This window comes from Oncorhynchus kisutch, linkage group LG16 (genome assembly GCF_002021735.2).
Source record: "Oncorhynchus kisutch isolate 150728-3 linkage group LG16, Okis_V2, whole genome shotgun sequence".
NCBI classification, from domain to species: Eukaryota; Metazoa; Chordata; class Actinopteri; order Salmoniformes; family Salmonidae; genus Oncorhynchus; species Oncorhynchus kisutch.
Genome location: NC_034189.2, coordinates 15,789,540 through 15,808,622, shown reverse-complemented (window position 1 = coordinate 15,808,622; position 19,083 = coordinate 15,789,540). Strand labels below are relative to the sequence as shown.

General features: G+C 41.6%; 1 protein-coding gene across 1 annotated transcript; it reads right to left on the bottom strand.

Annotated features, from left to right (window-relative positions):
• Positions 1-2,608: 2,608 nt before the first annotated feature.
• On the bottom strand, positions 2,609-11,667 carry LOC109906206 (kelch-like protein 33). Its single transcript, XM_020503835.2, has 4 exons — positions 11,151-11,667; positions 5,467-6,406; positions 5,172-5,342; positions 2,609-5,034 (listed from the first exon to the last, which is right to left on the bottom strand). The coding sequence occupies exons 1-4, from the start codon at positions 11,665-11,667 to the stop codon at positions 4,512-4,514; spliced, it is 2,151 nt and encodes a 716-aa protein (XP_020359424.1). The 3' UTR covers positions 2,609-4,511.
• Positions 11,668-19,083: the final 7,416 nt, after the last annotated feature.

The following is a 19,083-nucleotide window of genomic DNA, read 5'->3' as shown; positions in this document are numbered from 1 at the left end:
TGCAGTTGTTTGAGAGATGTCCAGTTTGCAGCCAAACATGCAACATAGAGAACACCAGCAAAGGGAACATCACATTTACATTTTAAATTGAAGTCATTTAGCAGACGCGCTTATCCAGAGCGACTTACACTAGTGAGCGCATACATTTTCATACTGGTCCCCCGTGGGACTCAAGCCCACAACCCTGGCGTTGCAAGCGCCATGCTCTACCAACTGAACCACATGGGACATATGTGGCTGAGCCATCACGCAGACATGCCCTCGCTGTGAGCATTCCTACGAATGGAACAGGTAGGACACTTGAATCAGGTTGGTCACGTTTTACCTGGTCAAAGGTCAAAACAGTTTAGCTTGGTGGAACCAACCTGATTACTGCTTTTAGCATTCTATGTACCTTCACCAATAACGATATCTGAAGTGAAGTAGAAAGGCGAACGCAGCAATCAGGTTGGTTCCAGCAGGCTAACCACCATTAATAATGCAATCAGTGCACTGTTTGTGTGTGACCGACCAGTATCTTCGATGATATACGTTGCCATGCCCATCAATGGGGCGCTGGCAAAGACCCTGCCTCCAGTCTGTTCCCCAATGGTCGTTGATGGGGAAACTACAATTAGGTAGGTTTAGTCTGACCTGTTCAAACTTCAATATAGCATATGTTTGTTTGTCAGATATCACCTATTCTAAATGCCATTGGTCATAGAACAGTGACTGTGTGTGTGTTCACAGATGCATCTATGGAGCCAGCACTTGGAGACTTGCATGATGATGTGATGGAGTCCTGACTGACAGACAGACCTGGCACTCAACATAAACGTTTTACTAGACAAATTTTACTTGTATTGTCTTTTTTTTGTTATCGAATTGAATGGTATCCTTCATTATGGGGAGGGAAAACCCTGTGTGTTCTGCACCAGGATCAGGGAACTCCTGTTGTATACATGACACCAAACAGGAAGGTATGACCACTCTGACATGTTCACCAAGGTAGCCCCATTACCACCAGACAAAATCCCGATAGGCACAGTGTCTGTATCGGCTGGGAATGACAATGAATGGTTCACACTGTTATATTCGCAGAACACTGCTTCTATGGTATTATGTAAAGGATTGTTCATTCCAAATTAACCTGCTACTACATTTGAAAGCCATTAAAACAATTTGTTTAGAATATCTACATAAGTTCAGCAATTGCATTCTGCTCATATTACTCTGTAGGCTACTGACCCCCAAGCCAACTCACATTTGGCACCTGTCATGGCCGCCAGCATTTCTTGAGGTGTGTTATATAAATAATCTAATATAAAGCATTACTAGCAGACCAAAGCTCTGGTTAAACCGGATGCCCTCAGATAACTCTGGGCCCAGTGTCCTCAGTCAAGTTTAGAGCCTACGTGCAATAACATGATTATCCGAAGGACACACAGCTGCCATCACGCAAATATACTCCCCTGTAAACTACAAAGAGCAGCCTGCAACACTAACGAGCTTAGAAGTGCCAAACTATCTCACTGACATTGACCCTTGCATGCACTCCTGCAAAGACAGGAAACACCTGAGCCTAAAGCAGACATTACCAATATCCACGCTTCCTTGACACACATACATTTCATGAGCACTGTACACTCACACTCTACCCCCCCCCCCCTACTGGTCGGGTGCCAAGAGCAAAGGACTTTGCTGTGCACCAATGGGGCTCCTGCTCTGGCTAGAGCAGGGCCCGCCTCCAACTCTTCAGGACCAGTCAGAAGACCAACACGACGAGACTCCACCTACATTATTCTGTGTATACATTCTGCTGTAAACTCTGGCTGAGGAGCCTAATTATTCTGACTCCTCACAGAGTCGCATTGCTTAGGTCCGTGCACGATAAACGGCAGGACAAAATATCTTTGACTCAATAAATTGCCTTTTGATACACCTGATTCCACTCTGTCCAGCGTCGTTGTTTTGCATTCCCTCTCCAGTATGTAAACACCAACAGGTGCCAAAAAACATGGCCGAATCAGCTGTTGCAGTTCCCCTTTAACCTTTTATCTAGTTGTTTTCCAGACGTCTCCTGGTTCTGTATGTTTATAGTTTTCTATGTGTCTTCTTTCTTCCCCGTTGTAATGCTCTCTTTTTGACTGTGGGTTCCTTATACTAACACTTCATTTTCAATAGTTTTCCCCTTTTTGACATGGTTTTTGTTCTATTAGAAATACATCTATATGTATAGTACTATCTAGTATTTGTATTCCTATGTGATTGTATAACATTTAGTGGGTACTTCAGATAACCACACCAGGGGCCTCATTTATCAATATTGCATAGAAACTATTCTGAAATACTACTTACAAACTGAATTTAGAATGTTTGTATGCATAGAAAAAGTGTTATTTATCAAACAATCCTACAAGCATCATACTCCTGTAAGAGATAACCATTGATAAATATCAATTGTTTTTAGCCTCAGTGCTTCTGCACAACTTTGGCTATTTGCATTTCGAAACGCCTTTAATGAACCATGTATCAAAATCATCCCGTAAAAGCCCACGGGAATATACAACGTAGTACCATGAAATACAATGGCGCAACAAAAAAAGGTGGACGAGACAGAGGTAATAGTGTCGGAGATTGAGTACAGCATTTATTTGGCACGCTCAGTTGTGGCTTGACCAGTAACAATTCAAACATAGGGACAAAGAGAGGACCAATAAGACAATTCAATTTGCTTGAGCAATGGCAAATATACTTCAAATGAGTAGGCAACACTCACCAATAAGCCTTCCATCCTCAACAGCTCACTCCTGTAGGCGTGTAGGTTAACAATGCTGTTCTGCAGAATGAACGAGTTGTGCATTCCACCTGGCTACCTTGCCACCACAGTCAGACGCATATTTTGCGCATCACATAACCTATCATTGCCTCGTTTGTATCTGGGAACCCATTGTTGGCAAAGAAACCCCTCTTGACCTGTTGTGCGGTGGTGTATGAAAACTGTATGTAATCTTTCGTTCTTCTGATGATTGCATCCAGAACATCGGCTCCATGGGAGGGGAGGGGAGGGGGGGTTCAGCTGTTTGAAGCTGGTGTACAATACTGAACGTAAAATAGGCTAAATCCAAATTAAACACATACAACAGATCTACCGCTTCTTGCATTCACATTTACATGTTAGTCATTTAGCAGAAGCTCTTATCCAGAGGGACTTACAGTAGTGAGTTCATACATTTTTTGTACTTTTTTCTTGGACTTGTTATCAATGACAATGACAGATCTATAACTCCCATTTCTATGTGAATTTCATCTGGTTGCCCATACAGTTACATATTGTAGCCTTAATCAGGAAGAGCGTTGGGTGTTGAGCAATAGTCTATCCTATACAATTGCGCACACTAGGTTTCCAATCTGAGGCACAAAAACATGAAAACATGAATTCATTACCTTGATGCTTTGTTTGTTAAATCGAATGAGACCATGCTGTAGATCAATCAGACAACAACAGATGATCAACATCAATTCGCTAGAGATATTAGATTCACTGTGGATCCAGGCACAAATGTTTTCACTTGCATAACGAATGAGACACCAAAATACTTTTCTCGCAAACACCTTTCTTCCAGCAGTTGTTGTATCGCCTGCGCTGTCACAACAGCTGCTCGTCACTTGACTGTCATTCGGAAAATTATTTCCTGGATCAGATTGAGAATTACAATGTAACTAATCAGCTGGACACCAAATGAGCATCCACGAAGTATAATGCTTAATTGTTGAAGAACCATGTTAATGACAGTATCAATTTAGGTTTTAAGTATCAGGTTAAGGTGACTCTCGTTAGAAGCATTCCATTTTGCAATCGCATACATCATTTTGGATTTGTGTGCCCATGAAAACTGTTTCCACCCTGTAACATAAGGAGACACGAAATGTTACATAGGTACCCTGCGTTTCTGATATCTTAACACAAAAACTGTCTGACTGCTAGATCTGGGATTTTTACAGGGTTCAAGTTAAATGTCTAATTTAACTGTTTAATGCTTAATATATGATATAATAACAACTTACACTGCTATAAATACAAGGACAGAAAAGTTATGTTTTATGTCAAACGATTTTGGACAAATGTTGGCAAATGTAGCTAGTTTGATATATGTCAATGTTAAGCAAGTTAGCTAACTTTATTATTAGCAATTTTAGCTAGTTTATCAAGCTAGCTAAAATCTTATTGGTAGAATAATTTGTCCCAGTTCAAAGTTAAGTGAACACATTCATGTCAGAGGTATGACTTCCCAGTCTCTCATTTCCCAAGAGGACATGAAGCCACCCTGAAATTGTAATACCCTTCCTGTCAGAGTGGTCATTTAGTTAGTAATTCACTTATAGCCTGCACATGGAGAGAAATAAACATGTTTAAGTTACTGAAGTTAAGAATAGTGGTGTACTTTAAGTTAAGAATACTGGTGGAGTAAGGTGTGGGTCATGTAATGGAATAATATTTAGTGTGGTGTTATGGGATGTATAGTGATGTTTCATTGTCTCAAGTGTTTGGGCAGGTGGAGCAAACAGGCTCTTATGTCAGTGTTAGGTCCGGGTATCTCGCCGATATTCTCCCATAGTTGGATGGTGGGATCATAGCGATGCACCAGTCTGGTCTCCCTGTAGTCCTCTTGGCAGTATCCTCCCAGCACATAGATCTTCCCCTCCAGAACCACAGAGGCTGCTCCAACATGGGAGACGGCCAGGGGCGTGAGGGTGCTCCAGGAGTCACTAACAGGGTCGTAGACCTCACAGGCCAGCTGGTCAATAGACATCATGTTTTCATCAACAGTGACTCCTCCGACCACATAAAGATGGTTGTTTAAAGTCTCCATGCAGTGATGGGCTCGAGGTTGGCTCATCTCTGCCAGGTAGGTAGTTCCTCTCTCAGGATGGTACAGGAACATGGACAGCAGACAGTGGTACCTGCAGTCGAACCCCCCTGAGATGAAGACCTCTCCATCCAACAGTGTGGCAGCATGGCAACTCAAGGTCATATCCAAGGGTTTGGCAAAGCTAACAGGGAAGGCCACATTTAGTAAAGATAGCAACAAAGAAACAACGTTTTACTTAAGTTACATACCGTTTCCAATGGAACCAGTAATTACTGCAAGTGATTCTGTGTTACCATTCCTCCCCCAAAAAAACCTTACCTCCAGGAATCTGTATTTGGACAGTAGCGCTCCACACTATCCAGGTTAGTTTCTGGATCAATGTACCCTCCAATGGCATATATCATCTCATCCAGAACAACCACAGAAAAATTACACCTTTTCTCCTGCAAGTTGGCCAATCTCTCCCAGCGGTTCTGAAGCGGATCATATCTGAAAGAACACAAAGAATGAGAGGTGAAGGAAGAAAATAATGTAAAAACATAAATATGTAAAAATATTAATACCTAAAGGACTCATTACTTAGCAGATACAAACCCAAAAGTTCTTATCTCACCTGTAGACCGAGTTTAGAACACCAAGCATGCCTTTATAATTCTGTCCCCCGAGCACGTACAACTTCCCTGCGACAACAGCCAACTCGTGACTTAACCTTGGTGGATTTGGCATCTCTCCCAGCAACCTCCACTCAACTGTCTTCACAACGCCTGTGTAGTTCCTCAGAGAGTTCCCAAACCACAGTTCTCGACTAGGGGTTCGCCGGATAAAGTCGGCAGAGATCTGGTCTCCACCCACCAAGACTAGGCTGTCCTTTGGTAGGTAGACCCTGCACAGGGTCTCAGATGCAACGTGATAAGAGCGAAAGTCCTCCAGCATAGTCTGATAGAGACGTTTTATGTTGCATTCAGTCCACAGTTTTGCGGTTTTAACTTCACCGAACTCCTTGAACGTCATGAGAGGAAAGTGGACATTCTTCATCAGCTCTTTGGTGAGTTTAAGCCTTTCGCTGGGACAGGCCTCGATCCAGACCACCACTGCCTTGAAGACCACAAGCTCAGAGGGCACAAAGAGGGAGTTGCTTTTCAGGTATTTTCTAAGCTTCTTGACTGACAGGTCCTGGAATTTAGGCGTGGCTGCCACATTTTGGAAGTGTCTCAGGACAAAGTCGTTGGCCTCTTCAAGGAGAGCCGTTATGCCATAAGCCTCAGCGAAAGACGCCACATCCAGGCAGGAGTGGGCGTCCATTTCTTGTTTCAGGAAGTCGAGGCACAGCAAGAGGGCGGGCTGGAATTGGAGCTGGAAGGCAATGCAGGTGATCTCAAAGACACACCCCCAGCTGAGGGGGAGGGACCCGCTGTAGGAGTAGCCAATCAGGGCCTCCAGCTCTGAGGCCTCCAGGAAGGGAAGAGCCACACAGGCCTGCTGGGATTCCTTCATCCCGCTGGTGAACATTCCCCTGAAGTAGTCACTACTGGCAGACAAGAGCACTCTGTGGACTTGAGTCAGGAGAAAGAAGAGGAAATGGAATATTGTTGTTATCATCAGGTAGCTCATAAAGACTACTTCCACATCTGGTTAATGATGACTCTTATGAATTCAGATATAAGACAAAAGGCATAATCTTACCATTTGTTTTGATCCCAAACGAGTCCCCAACAATAAACAAAACAAATATACAATTAACATTTAATTTAAATCGTTCTCATTATAAAATCAGATTATTATTATTATGTTGTTATATATTAATATACTAATAATATTCATATATCAGCCTATTATTCTTATTGACAGTGTTTTCCGTAAGTATATGGAGTAGCCAGCCAAATAGAAAAGTACGGGTGATAGTCCCCAATAGTTTTGCAGCACGAGCTCTATTTTGGTGGCCTCTGGTACATTCTAATGCCTTGATTCCATCCAAAATACACAGCTACATTTTGAATACTTTAATAACTTTACAATGACTGCAATAAAATGACTTTGCAATAGAAAATCCTGAAAATGTTATGAATTCAGTGGGTTGTTACTTGTTTTGGATAATGTCTAAGCCTTGGCCTATATGATCAGGAATACTTTCTAAGTAAGAGAAACATTTTTTTTGTGCGTGAAACCTTTCTTCTCTTGAGATGTAAGTCATATTTACTGTAAGATATGAATTACCACTTTTATTTTTAATGATTAGTTTGCCCTATCAATCAATCACTGTGGGTGGGAGTTTGAGGTAAAGGGGTAGATTAGTAATCTAGTCAGAAAAACGAGTCTAGTCAGCCCTTTGAGTTACATTTATTGTGGCGTAAACTAAATCTAGTCTACTTTTTCAATGTAGTTTATTTAGGCAAAAAAAACGGGAAAAAAAGGTTAAACATGGATTCCCTGTTGAGATTGTGCACCCACACTTTAATACAAAGTTAGGTGAACATGACTAGACCTACAGGTGTGATTGAATAATGAAGTAGGTGTTAAGCATGGACTTTGCTACACAGAAAGCAGCAGTTGACTACTCACTCCATTGTGGACACTTTAATCAAATCAGTAGGTCTTTATCAATACCTTTAATAATACCATATAAGTATCATGACATTAGCTTTTATAACCTTCAATCTGTTTTCTTTTATCCTATTTTGGAACTGAACGACGCTCTCTCTCCACTACCTATTGTTCCCGTAGTAATGATTTGACATCTTCTGCGAATGTTTTATCATCATTTCCCAGCTAGCACAGTGGTACTGGGCCGATTCAGGCAGAGAGTCAGACTCGGCTGAGAGTCAGACTCCGCCGACGTAATGTGGCCCGAGACAAGGCAGCCTTCGGCAGTATGACCTAGAAAATGTGGACAACTACAAATACAGAGGTGACTGGCTAGACTGTAAACTCTCCTTCCAGACTCATATTAAACATCTCCAATCCAAAATCAAATCTAGAAGCGGCTTTCTATTTTGCAACAAAGCCTCCTTCACTCACACCGCCAAACTTACCCTGTAAAACTGACTATCCTACCAATCCTCGACTTCGGTGATGTCATCTACCAAATGGCTTCCAATACTCTACTCAGCAAATTGGATGTAGTCTATCACAGTGCCATCCGTTTTGTTGCCAAAGTGCATTATACCACCCACCACTGCGACCTGTATGCTCTAGTCGGCTGGCCCTCGCTACATATTCGTCGCCAGACCCACTGGCTCCAGGTCATCTATAAGTCTATGCTAGTTAAAGCTCCATCTTATCTCTGCTCACTGGTCACGATAACAATACCCACCCGTAGCACGCGCTCCAGCAGGTATATCTCACTGGTCATCCCCAAAGCCAACACCTCCTTTGGCCGCCTTTCCTTCCAGTTCTCTGCTGCCAGTGACTGGAACGAATTGCAAAAATTGCTGAAGCTGGAGACTTACATTTCCCTCAATAACTTTAAACATCATAGATCATCTATTAGATCAGATCATAGATCAGCTATCTGAGCAGCTAACCGATCACTGCAGCTGTACATAGTTCATCTGTAAATAGCCCACCCAATCTACCTACCTCATCCCCATATTGTTTTATTTACTTTGCTTCTCTTTTGCACACCAGTATCACTACTTACACACCATCATCTGCTCATCATCATCTGCTCATCTATCACTCCAGTGTTAATCTGCTAAATTGTAATTACTTGCTACTATGGCCTATTTATTTCCTTACCTCCTCATGCCAATTGCACACACTGTATATAGACTTTCTTTTTTTCTATGGTGTTATTGACGGTACACTTGTTTATCCCATGTGTAACTTTGTGTTGTTGTTTGTGTCGCACTGCTTTGCTTTATCTTGGCCAGGTCGCAGTTGTAAATGAGAACTTGTTCTCCACTAGCTTACCTGGTTAAAGGTGAAATAAAATATATATATATATTTTTTTGTTGTATACCTTTATTTAAATTTGCATCGGGCCGCTTCTGGGGGGGGGGTCCTGGTAAGATGCAGGCAAATTCGGTCGATGGACTTGGGCCGATTTTGGGTAGTCATTCATTTTGATTCCGGGCCGAGTCCGACACCCGATTCCGGGCCGATTCAATCAGTTCCGGCCCCTGAGGGCCCAGAGGGCCGCTTCTGGGCCGATTCCTCATTGTTGGCTGGGTTATCTGCAGATAATCGCCAAAAAGCAGCAGTAGCCAACCAGTATGCAAATTAGGGAGCCACCAATGTGATCGGTCCCAGTCACCTAAAATATTTGTTCAGACAGAGTCCTTAATTCCAAACAACACTACCCATCACTAGGCTACACTGACAAGTCACTTTAGCGGTCAGTGCTAAGTCTCGACATGGGCTTAGAATCCTAGGAAAATACAAACAAGATATTTTGTTTACTTGTCCCAATGCAATACCATTTATTTAGTCAGGTCGACACCTTCTATAAACTAATCAACACCTCTTGTTTGGTCATCAATCGAAGTACAGTAAATTACCTATGTGCCTGACTCCGTGGCTGGCTATGTAGGCCTATGAAACACGCTAAATCAAATAAATGAATGTTCCACAAAACAACACGAGTAGATTTCAAATCATCGTTACCACTTACATTACATAATAAATGTGACAGCAGCCAACCACAACGCACAGCCAACCACAGAGCCCAAAAATAATACAGGTACCGAGAGGCGGGACAGACAGCAGACTGACAAACCAGCAGGATTTCCCTGTCGCTCACTTAGATAGATCCAGGGGCGCAACTTTGGAATTAGAAGTGGGGGGGGGGGGGGGGACATGATTATTATTTTATTTATCCAGTCGGATAAAAACTCCAAACAGCCTACCCGACCTCTTGGATGTGTCCGCATGGTCCTAAAGCACACCGTTGCCTCGTTTGTATCACATTCCAATGGTAAAACTGGGGGAGACAAAAATGCAATTTCAGAATGTGGGGGGGGGGCATATACCCCAAGTCCCCAGTGAAGGTTGTGCCCTGAATTGATCACTAGAAGATACATAGCCTATCTTACATTCTAGCAGGAGAATAGAGCCCAACAGTGGAGGTGTCATAATACCCATATAACCTAGCGGTCATGCTCCTGCACGTCATCTCTAGCTGACACCTTTGCTAAAATGTATTGTGTCTTTATATCCCAAAATAATAATTTGGGGTATCATCTTTCCAGGGGCTCCATCTGAATTCACCCGCCGACGTTCCTCTGCACTGCCACGCACAACTTTTTCTCAGCTGGCACAATTTGATTGGCTGCTGTCCGATTCAAAATGTAATCGGTTAAATGAAGAGTTGATGCGCTGCACACTTTTTTAATAGCATCATTTTTAATATTTGGGCTTGGGGAAGGTATCAAGTCAGGTCGAGTCAAAAGGCTCAAGTCCAAGTCAAGTCACGAGTCATTGGTGTTAAAGTCAATGTCAATTTGCAGTCATCCTATTTCTGACTCGAGTCCAAGTCATGTGGCTCAAGTCAACACCTCTGCCTACTACCATACCCCATTTAAAGGCACTTAAATATTTTGTCTTTCCCATTCACCCTCTGATTGGCACAATCCATGTCTCAATTATCTCAAGGCTTAAAAATCCTTATTTAACGTGTCTCCTCCCCTTCATCTACAGTACACTGATTGAAGTGAATTTAACTGATTGGAGTGAATTTATGTGACATCAATAAGGGATCCTAGCTTTCACCTGGATTCACCTGGTCAATCTATGTCATGGAAAGAGTTCCTAACGTTTTGTACACTCAGTGTATAATTCCACACTATGAGGTTGGATTTATACTGTGAAATTGTGAAAATATGATAATGCAATTTTAGTGTAGGAGCGGTTTGAAAAGACTGCCTGACATTTCTGTCTCTTGGTGTGTTGGGGTTTTGACCTGCCTGGTGACATCACCAGGTGGCAAATGAGGTAATACACCAATATGAAAGTGAGTTCAAACCTCTCTGTCAATAACAGCTCATTTTCTGTTTTCCCCATCCTACTCAGACTAGCTAAATTCTTGTTTGAGATATTGCTCTTTGCTAAGAAGATATTTTAGTTTCTTGTTCACCATTTAAATCAATTACAGTTAGGTTCTTAATTGTTACCAGAAACAATTTGATATTGAGCATTTATTTTAAACGGGCTGCATATTTAACATCATATTCTCAAAAACAACATGACTACCATCATAAGGGGTTATTTAGTTTGATCCAGGATGAGCCTCCATAAATAAATAGTCTCCTGTATCATTCTACAGTACATAGTCGTGATGTATTTTGACTTCAGTCTACTCACCATGAAATGATGCCCCACCAACCTCCAGCTCTACATCACAGCCCACTCTCTTTGTCCACAATTGTCTGATGGACTGAAGACTGACCTTCATCTGTTTTTCAGCAGAGATCTTCTTCTCTTCTGCCCTCATCTCTACTCCCTTCTTCATCTTCTCCTCCTCTTCACTGCAGAGTTGTAGAACTCTGGGGACCCCTAGTGTTGTAGCTGCAGTCTGTATCTGGGCCAGTGTGTGTCTGTTCAGAGCTGCTAAGGCCCCAGTGTAGGCAAACTCCAGCACCCCTGCCAGCCCCACAAGCCCCACCTCAGGACCCAGACTGATGGATATCTCTGTCTGTATATACATGTCAACATCTCTCCTCTCGTTCTCCTCATCCCTCTCTTGCAGTCTCTGGTGTACGAGGGAGCTGACAGCAGCCAGGACAGGGGAGTGGGCGTGGAGACGCTGCCCAGCCTCAGTGTTCAGAGTCAGGTCAGTGAGGAGAGAGGAGTCCCTGAGCTGCTGCAGGGTTTGGAACATTTCTCTTGTATAGGAGTCTCTGCCGTATACCCTTATTGAATCCACATCCTCTATTTCACCTTCCTGCCCCCCAACAGCTGTCCACTCTTTTTTCACTTCTTGAAGCTCATCCTCCTCTTCTTCAGTTGTCTCTGTCTTTAGATGTATTTGACTGTTATCCTCCCTTCTAAATGCTTCATCATCTTTATCTTCTTCTTCTGTGTTCACCTGATCCCCACAATCCTTTTCGTTCACTTCTATTGCACACTCTTCTCCATCTCGATCTATATTGTGCTTATCCCCCCTAAATTCTTCATCCTGCCTCCATAGAGCCTCCAGACCCCTCTGGAAGCATGGTCCAGATAAAGCCATCGTTTCCAACAGCAACAGTCTTTATCTCAACAAATGTCCAACACTGCCTCCCTACACATACAGCTTACTATTATATCCTTTTTTTATATATAAAAAACACTACACAAATGTGTAGCCACACTAAAAAAAGGTCTCAGCCTTCGCTATCTGACTGACTGTGTGATCTTAGTGCAGTTTTCTCTTCCCCACTCTCTACAGGGTCAGGTATCTACGTTGTCTCCTCCTTCCCTTCCCTCTTCTTGTGTGTTCTAACTCCTGTTTGACAGAACCATTTATAAACCCCCACTCAACCAGACACGCTGCTATATATAAACCCCTGAAGTCATACAGATCAGACCTCACAGTAAACGATAAGTAATTGTCTCTGTTTCTGGTCCATGTTCTCATCCCTCAAAGTTGTCCCACGGTAGGGACTAATAACATTTTTCGATTCAGAGATGCAACAGTATGTCCCCACTTTTACCATGCAATACCTTTCTGGTTATGTTAGTTGATGGAGATGTGTCTTACAATGACCTACACTGACTGCATCTTGCCATTCTCCCATATTCTCTTTATTGTATGCCCATAACATTTTCTCATCATTCATTATTTCCTGACTTGTTTTCTCAAATAATTGCTCTGTGTTTGTATTAATTTCTCTCTGTAGTTTGTACTGTGTATTACACTTGAAGCAGAGAAGGTCAAGAACCTGGAACCGTAAAAAGGGGAATGTTCTAAGCTTGGAGCCTGTTCGAGCTCCTCGAATCCCAAGGCTTCTTTCTCCAAGACCTTGGATGCCACCTCCCAGTGCATGTGACTAGGGGATCAGTTGGGTTATGGCATGCTTAGAGCGTCAGAGGGATTGTGTTGCTCCTCCACAGCCAAACGCTGGGGAATCTGGGAGAGGAAAGGGGATACCTAGTCAGTTGCACAACTGAATGCATTCACCTGAAATGTGTTTTCCATATTTAACCCAACCCCTCTGAATCAGAGAGGTGCAGGGGGCTGCCTTAATCAACATCCATGTCATCGCTTCCCGAGGAGGAGTTTTTTTTGGGGGGGGGGGGGGGGGGGGTTAACTGCTCAAGGGCAGAATGGCTATATTGTGACATTACCACTATATATTATGACATTACCACTATATATTATTACAATACTACAATATATTATTACAATACCACTATATATTGTTACAATACTACTATATATATTATTATTATTGCATTACCACTATCTATGTGGTTCATATTGCTTTGGTCTGATGATGGCTCTTGCTGTGGTTCTGGGGATAGAATTTCCATAACCTTATCTTGGTTACATTAATGACCCATCTCTCTTTTTACATACCATACTTATTTCCTTCATAAATGATGAATGAACATGAATTAATTAATGTCCGAAAACAATGGAATGGTGTTTGTCCAAATTTGGTCAAACTGTGGGATTCTGTATATGGCTAATACTAAGTGCTTATAAGTTGCACCCTAGATGAGACTACGTCTGTCTCAGAGATAACAGCACACATGTTGCAAAGACAGCCTCCATGCATGTCTCCTTGCATGTTTTAGGTAGTGTATGTAATAAAGTGTTGCGTCCTTAAACTGTAAAAGGGAACTGTTCTGGGCATCTTGGTGCCTGACTTGGAGCCTGTTTGAGCTGCTTCAATCCAAGGCCTCTCTCATGTCAAGACATCCCAAAGCCTTGGCACCTCTCCTCCATTATGCATTCTGGAGCAAGAGAAAGGGACAACACATTCTTTATGAGTCAGAAGGATCACACACACACAGCGTAGAGCGCAAACACACACACACACACAGAGAGAAACACAGCATAGAGCGCAAACACACACGCACACAAACACATGTAGGTTGGCATTTATTGGGATGACTTATGTACTTGAGGCAGCTCATCAGAGTGGTCGCCAAATGGCACAGCCACAAAGTCATCAAATTCAGTTTTAATCCACCATCATTACGCACACCTGCCTTCCCCCGTCACACGCATCAGTGATTATTGGACTCACCTGGACTCCATCACCTCTGTCATTACCTTCCCTATATATGTCTGGTTCCCCGCTCTGTTTCCTGCTTCAGCATTGATTGTCGTATGTCCTTGTTTACCCGCCTAATGGTCTTCACGGCTGACTCATTAAAGAAAAAAAAATCTTCATCCTGTTTGAGGTGAGTAATTGCTGTTCTTATGTCCAGAAGCACTTTTCGGTCACTAGAAACAATGGTGGAAACATTATGTACAAAACAAGTTAAAAACATTAAAAAACACGAAATGAACAATTGGTTAGGAGCCTGTAAAACGGTGACCATCCCCTCTGGTGCCATTATGTTGCACCTAGCACCTTTTTATTTCACCTTTATTTAACCAGGTAGGCTAGTTGAGAACACCTTTATTTAACCAGGTAGGCTAGTTGAGAACACCTTTATTTAACCAGGTAGGCTAGTTGAGAACACCTTTATTTAACCAGGTAGGCTAGTTGAGAACACCTTTATTTAACCAGGTAGGCTAGTTGAGAACACCTTTATTTAACCAGGTAGGCTAGTTGAGAACACCTTTATTTAACCAGGTAGGCTAGTTGAGAACACCTTTATTTAACCAGGTAGGCTAGTTGAGAACACCTTTATTTAACCAGGTAGGCTAGTTGAGAACACCTTTATTTAACCAGGTAGGCTAGTTGAGAACACCTTTATTTAACCAGGTAGGCTAGTTGAGAACACCTTTATTTAACCAGGTAGGCTAGTTGAGAACACGTTCTCATTTACAACTGCGACCTGGCCAAGATAAAGCATAGCAGTGTGAACAGACAACACAGAGTTACACATGGAGTAAACAATTAACAAGTCAATAACACAGTAGAAAAAAAAGGGGGAGTCTATATACAATGTGTGCAAAAGGCATGAGGAGGTAGGCGAATAATTACAATGTTGCAGATTAACACTGGAGTGATAAATGATCAGATGGTCATGTACAGGTAGAGATATTGGTGTGCAAAAGAGCAGAAAAGTAAATAAATAAAAACAGTATGGGGATGAGGCAGGTGAAAATGGGTGGGCTATTTACCAATAGACTATGTACAGCTGCAGCGATCGGTTAGCTGCTCAGATAGCTGATGTTTGAAGTTGGTGAGGGAGATAAAAGTCTCCAATTTCAGCGATTTCTGCAATGTGAAAGGTACTGTCATCACTTGAAAATCCCCACGTGAAATATCACATGTGAAGTGTTCCAAAACACATGGATTCACTGACCCTGTCTGTTCTGAGGTTGCCAGATAGTCATGCTCGGCTATTTGTTATCCTGTGAGTTTTTGTTTCAAACCCACTACAGTGTTTCAGGTGCCAAGTTTCCAGTGAGGAAAGCAGGATGGTGGACACAGGGTGAGTGATCCTGAGAGGACCCCTCACCCTAAGAGGCCTGGGATGTGCTGAGGTGACGATAAATTCACAAAAGAACAAGGCCCAAGACGAATATCTGCCAGTGTTGAATGTGAAAAATCCCAGAAAAAAAGCAGAAGTCAATTACTGTCTGCAGCATCCGAAAGGAGAAACCACAGTCTGGAAAATGAGAGAATTGCGCTACTTTCAGAGATTAAGAAGAGAAACAATGACCGTATAGTGACAGAAGGCAAGAAGTTCTTCAAGGACAGCCCTTGGTTGCAGACTTCAAAACCAGATGGCCAGCTCTGTTCACTGAGAAAGAAGTGTGTGTCCTATATGTGCTCCGGTTTTATCTATGCCACCAGTGTGCACACACACAAGAAAAGGAAGCTGGTGACAAATCAAAGTGTTGACCAATTGTTTCTCCCCTCAATGATGTTGATATAATATAGTGATCAAACGGCTAGTAATTAACTGTTCATTCTTCCTGTGTATACTGTTGTGATGTTCTGATAGGGTGAGTGACAAGTGCTTTTTAATTTGATGTTTTCAGATGAATGAGTTCATGCGCATATCTACTGCACCTCTGCTATCTACATTATTTGTTGAGCTCAACCGGTACTCTCCACACATGGTGGAGATCATTCGATGCAAAGGTGGGGCGTCAAGAAGAAAAATGAGACATCTCATGGTGGCCATGTCCAAGGTTTGTATTAAAATGGATAGACCTATGCTTATAAAATATTTGTTATGCCCCTGTCATGACAATTGCATGAGCATAATTCTCTAGACATATGATGGGCAAAAGTGCCAAGAATATGTAGGTTTTCACTTATTCAAAACACTTCATCGTGATTATATGGATTACATCAGCTTCAGTCAAATCACATGGTGAACTTTTTGGTCAGAATGAAATCCACCCTGTGTGTGTGGTTGCTTCATTTCATGTCTGATTTGGTTGAGATCTTATATAGATGTTGAGAACTTGTCTTTTGGGCTCCTGAGACCTAAGTGTTGTCTACCACACAATAACCATGCTCAAAACTTTTGCAAAACTTGCAGTTTATCAAGACTGCTGAGTTATTTTTTTCAAAATGCTGAGTATTATCAGAATGGGTTCCCTTTTTTCCTCAGGATGACACAATGCATACAAGACGAGCATGCGCCCTCAAGTCCTTGTGCATCTACCTAAACGAAGACCATGAGAAACTTGTGAAGGAATATATGGTGAGTTACATACACTAGATGTTACTTCCTTCCCTAGTTCTCCAATGAATGCTTTCAGTGCTCACAGTGCTTAACTTTGTCTTGCCTCCAGTCTCTTGCCATACTTTGTCTAGACTCAGAAATTGTGTTTAGTCATATTTTAGTCATAGAATATTCTTCTAAATCTGGATGGGCAGAGGTTGTCGTCCAAGGCACAAATCCTAAAAAACAAGCTTCTGGAGTGACTAAGCTTGAAGAAGACTGAAGCCTGGAATTTGTAATGCATATTTTTTGGGTGTTTAACTTTGAAAGTTGAAAATTAGATTAGATTAAATTAGAATAAAATTAGAAGTCATAACATTTTTCAAAAGAACTATTTAATTTAGTTTGCTCAATGGACTGAGACTAAGATTGTTGTCTCATAGGTTGAAAGTCTCCTACATTTGTGTGTTGGTGGAGCAGACACAGAGCATGTTAATTAAATAGAATAAATACGTCATTAATGGTTATAGCCTCCTTAAAATGTAGCACTTGTATTTAAACATTTTTTTTTACCAACATGGCAAAAAGCTTGTGCAAGCAACATTGCAGTAATTTTTCACTACTTCTGATTTATTTGTACATTATTTGCAATGCGCATGTGTAGAATGTAATAATTCAGTGTTTAAAACAGTGTTAAAATTCATTTTGTTGCAGTCATGCACATCTTGCTGGATTATTTGTTAACTTTGTTTTTATTACGGGCCACAAATATTTTGTAGGTTCCAATGCCTATTTTATTACATTTTTATAAATGTGTTTAATTGTTGCACTTAGAATTGCTAAACTTGAAATGACAGAAGTCATGCACAAATCCTTTTCTTAATGAGCCTTGGTTATTTTGTTGGCAAAAAATATTCTACATGCATTTGTTACAAAAGTTTAAAAAATGGTTGAATGTTAACCTTAAAGGACAGAAGTGCACACATTTTGCAAGACTATGTTTAGTGTATGATTTGGAAGTGAATACAGCATTCCCAAATGCATAATGATGTTGTTAATATTTGACACAAACAAAATAAGTCTTGGCGAAAATTGGTTTATTTGGTGCTTTTCATTGAGTGCTGGAAGGAATTAAGTCTCTTACTGTTTTAGTCAGTAATTAAGTTAAAAATGACAATATACCAGCAGTAACTGGCATATTGTGGCGATGTGTGAAAGAGATAATGATGGTAACGATCTGGTGTAATGTTAGGTTCACAGGAGGCCAGCGTTTTTCCATTTGCGCAATCCTTCAACTGTGCTAAACTGTTCTGATTAAAGAAGCAATTAAACTGGCCTTCTTTAGACTAGTTGAGTATCTGGAGCATCAGCATTTGTGGGTTCGATTACAGGCTCAAAATGGACAGAAAGACATTTCTTCTGACACTCGTCATTCTATTCCAGGCGAGAAATTGCCAAGAAACTGAGGATCTCGTACAACGCTGTGTACTACTCCCTTCACAGAACAGCGCAAATTGGCTCTAACCTTAATCGAAAGAGGAGTGGGAGGCCCGAGTGCACAACTGAGCAAGAGGACAAGTACATTAGTGTCTAGTTTGAGAAATAGCCGCCTCAAGTCCTCAACTGGCAACTTCATTAAATAGTACCTGCAAACCCCGTCTCAACATCAACAGTGAAGAGGCACCTCTGGGATGCTGGCCTTCTAGGCAGAGTATCTCTGTCCAGTGTCTGTTCTTTTGCTCATCTTAATCTTTGCATTTTATGGCCAGTCTGAGATGTTATTTTTTATTTTTTTTGCAACTGCCTAGAAGGCCAGCATCCCGGAGTCTCATCTTCACTGTTGACGTTGAGACTGGTGTTTTGTGGGTACTATGAAACAATGTTGATTCCACCAGTGTGTGACCAGTGGGCACGTTATTCACTGCCTATCAATAGTGTTGTCAATGTTTTAGAGAACATTTATGATCTCCCTTAATATTTTCTCTCAAATATTATAAACATGTGGGTTAAATTACATTACTTGAACTGTTATTGGAGAAGTTTGATAGTTTTTACTTTATTTTCAAGCTCTTCTGACATATATTTTTGTAAACTGTACTTTAGAATCTCTTAATGGCTATATTGTTTTAATAAAATGTTTATTTAATTGATTATTATGTTCTCTTGAACATTAGATCCAGTGGCAATGCTACCACAGTGTGTGAACCATCACTGGGCCTGGCACAGCATGTTAAAAATGTCTGCCTTGTTCTTGGTTACCTTCTCATTTGTCACGTGATGGTGCTTTCCACTCTGTCTTAAAAAAACTATTGATGGTTTCTTGACATGAGGTTGACTGAACTCCATCCAAATGTGTTCCTTGTCCTCCCCCCTTTTCTGTTATGTTGCTCGAGCAGTCTTCAAACGAGGAAATGATCACGACACTGCTTAGTAGCATATGAAAATGTCAGAACATTTCCTTGTGTAGACATTCCCAGAATTTCTCCAGCTCTCTATCTTGATAACAGTG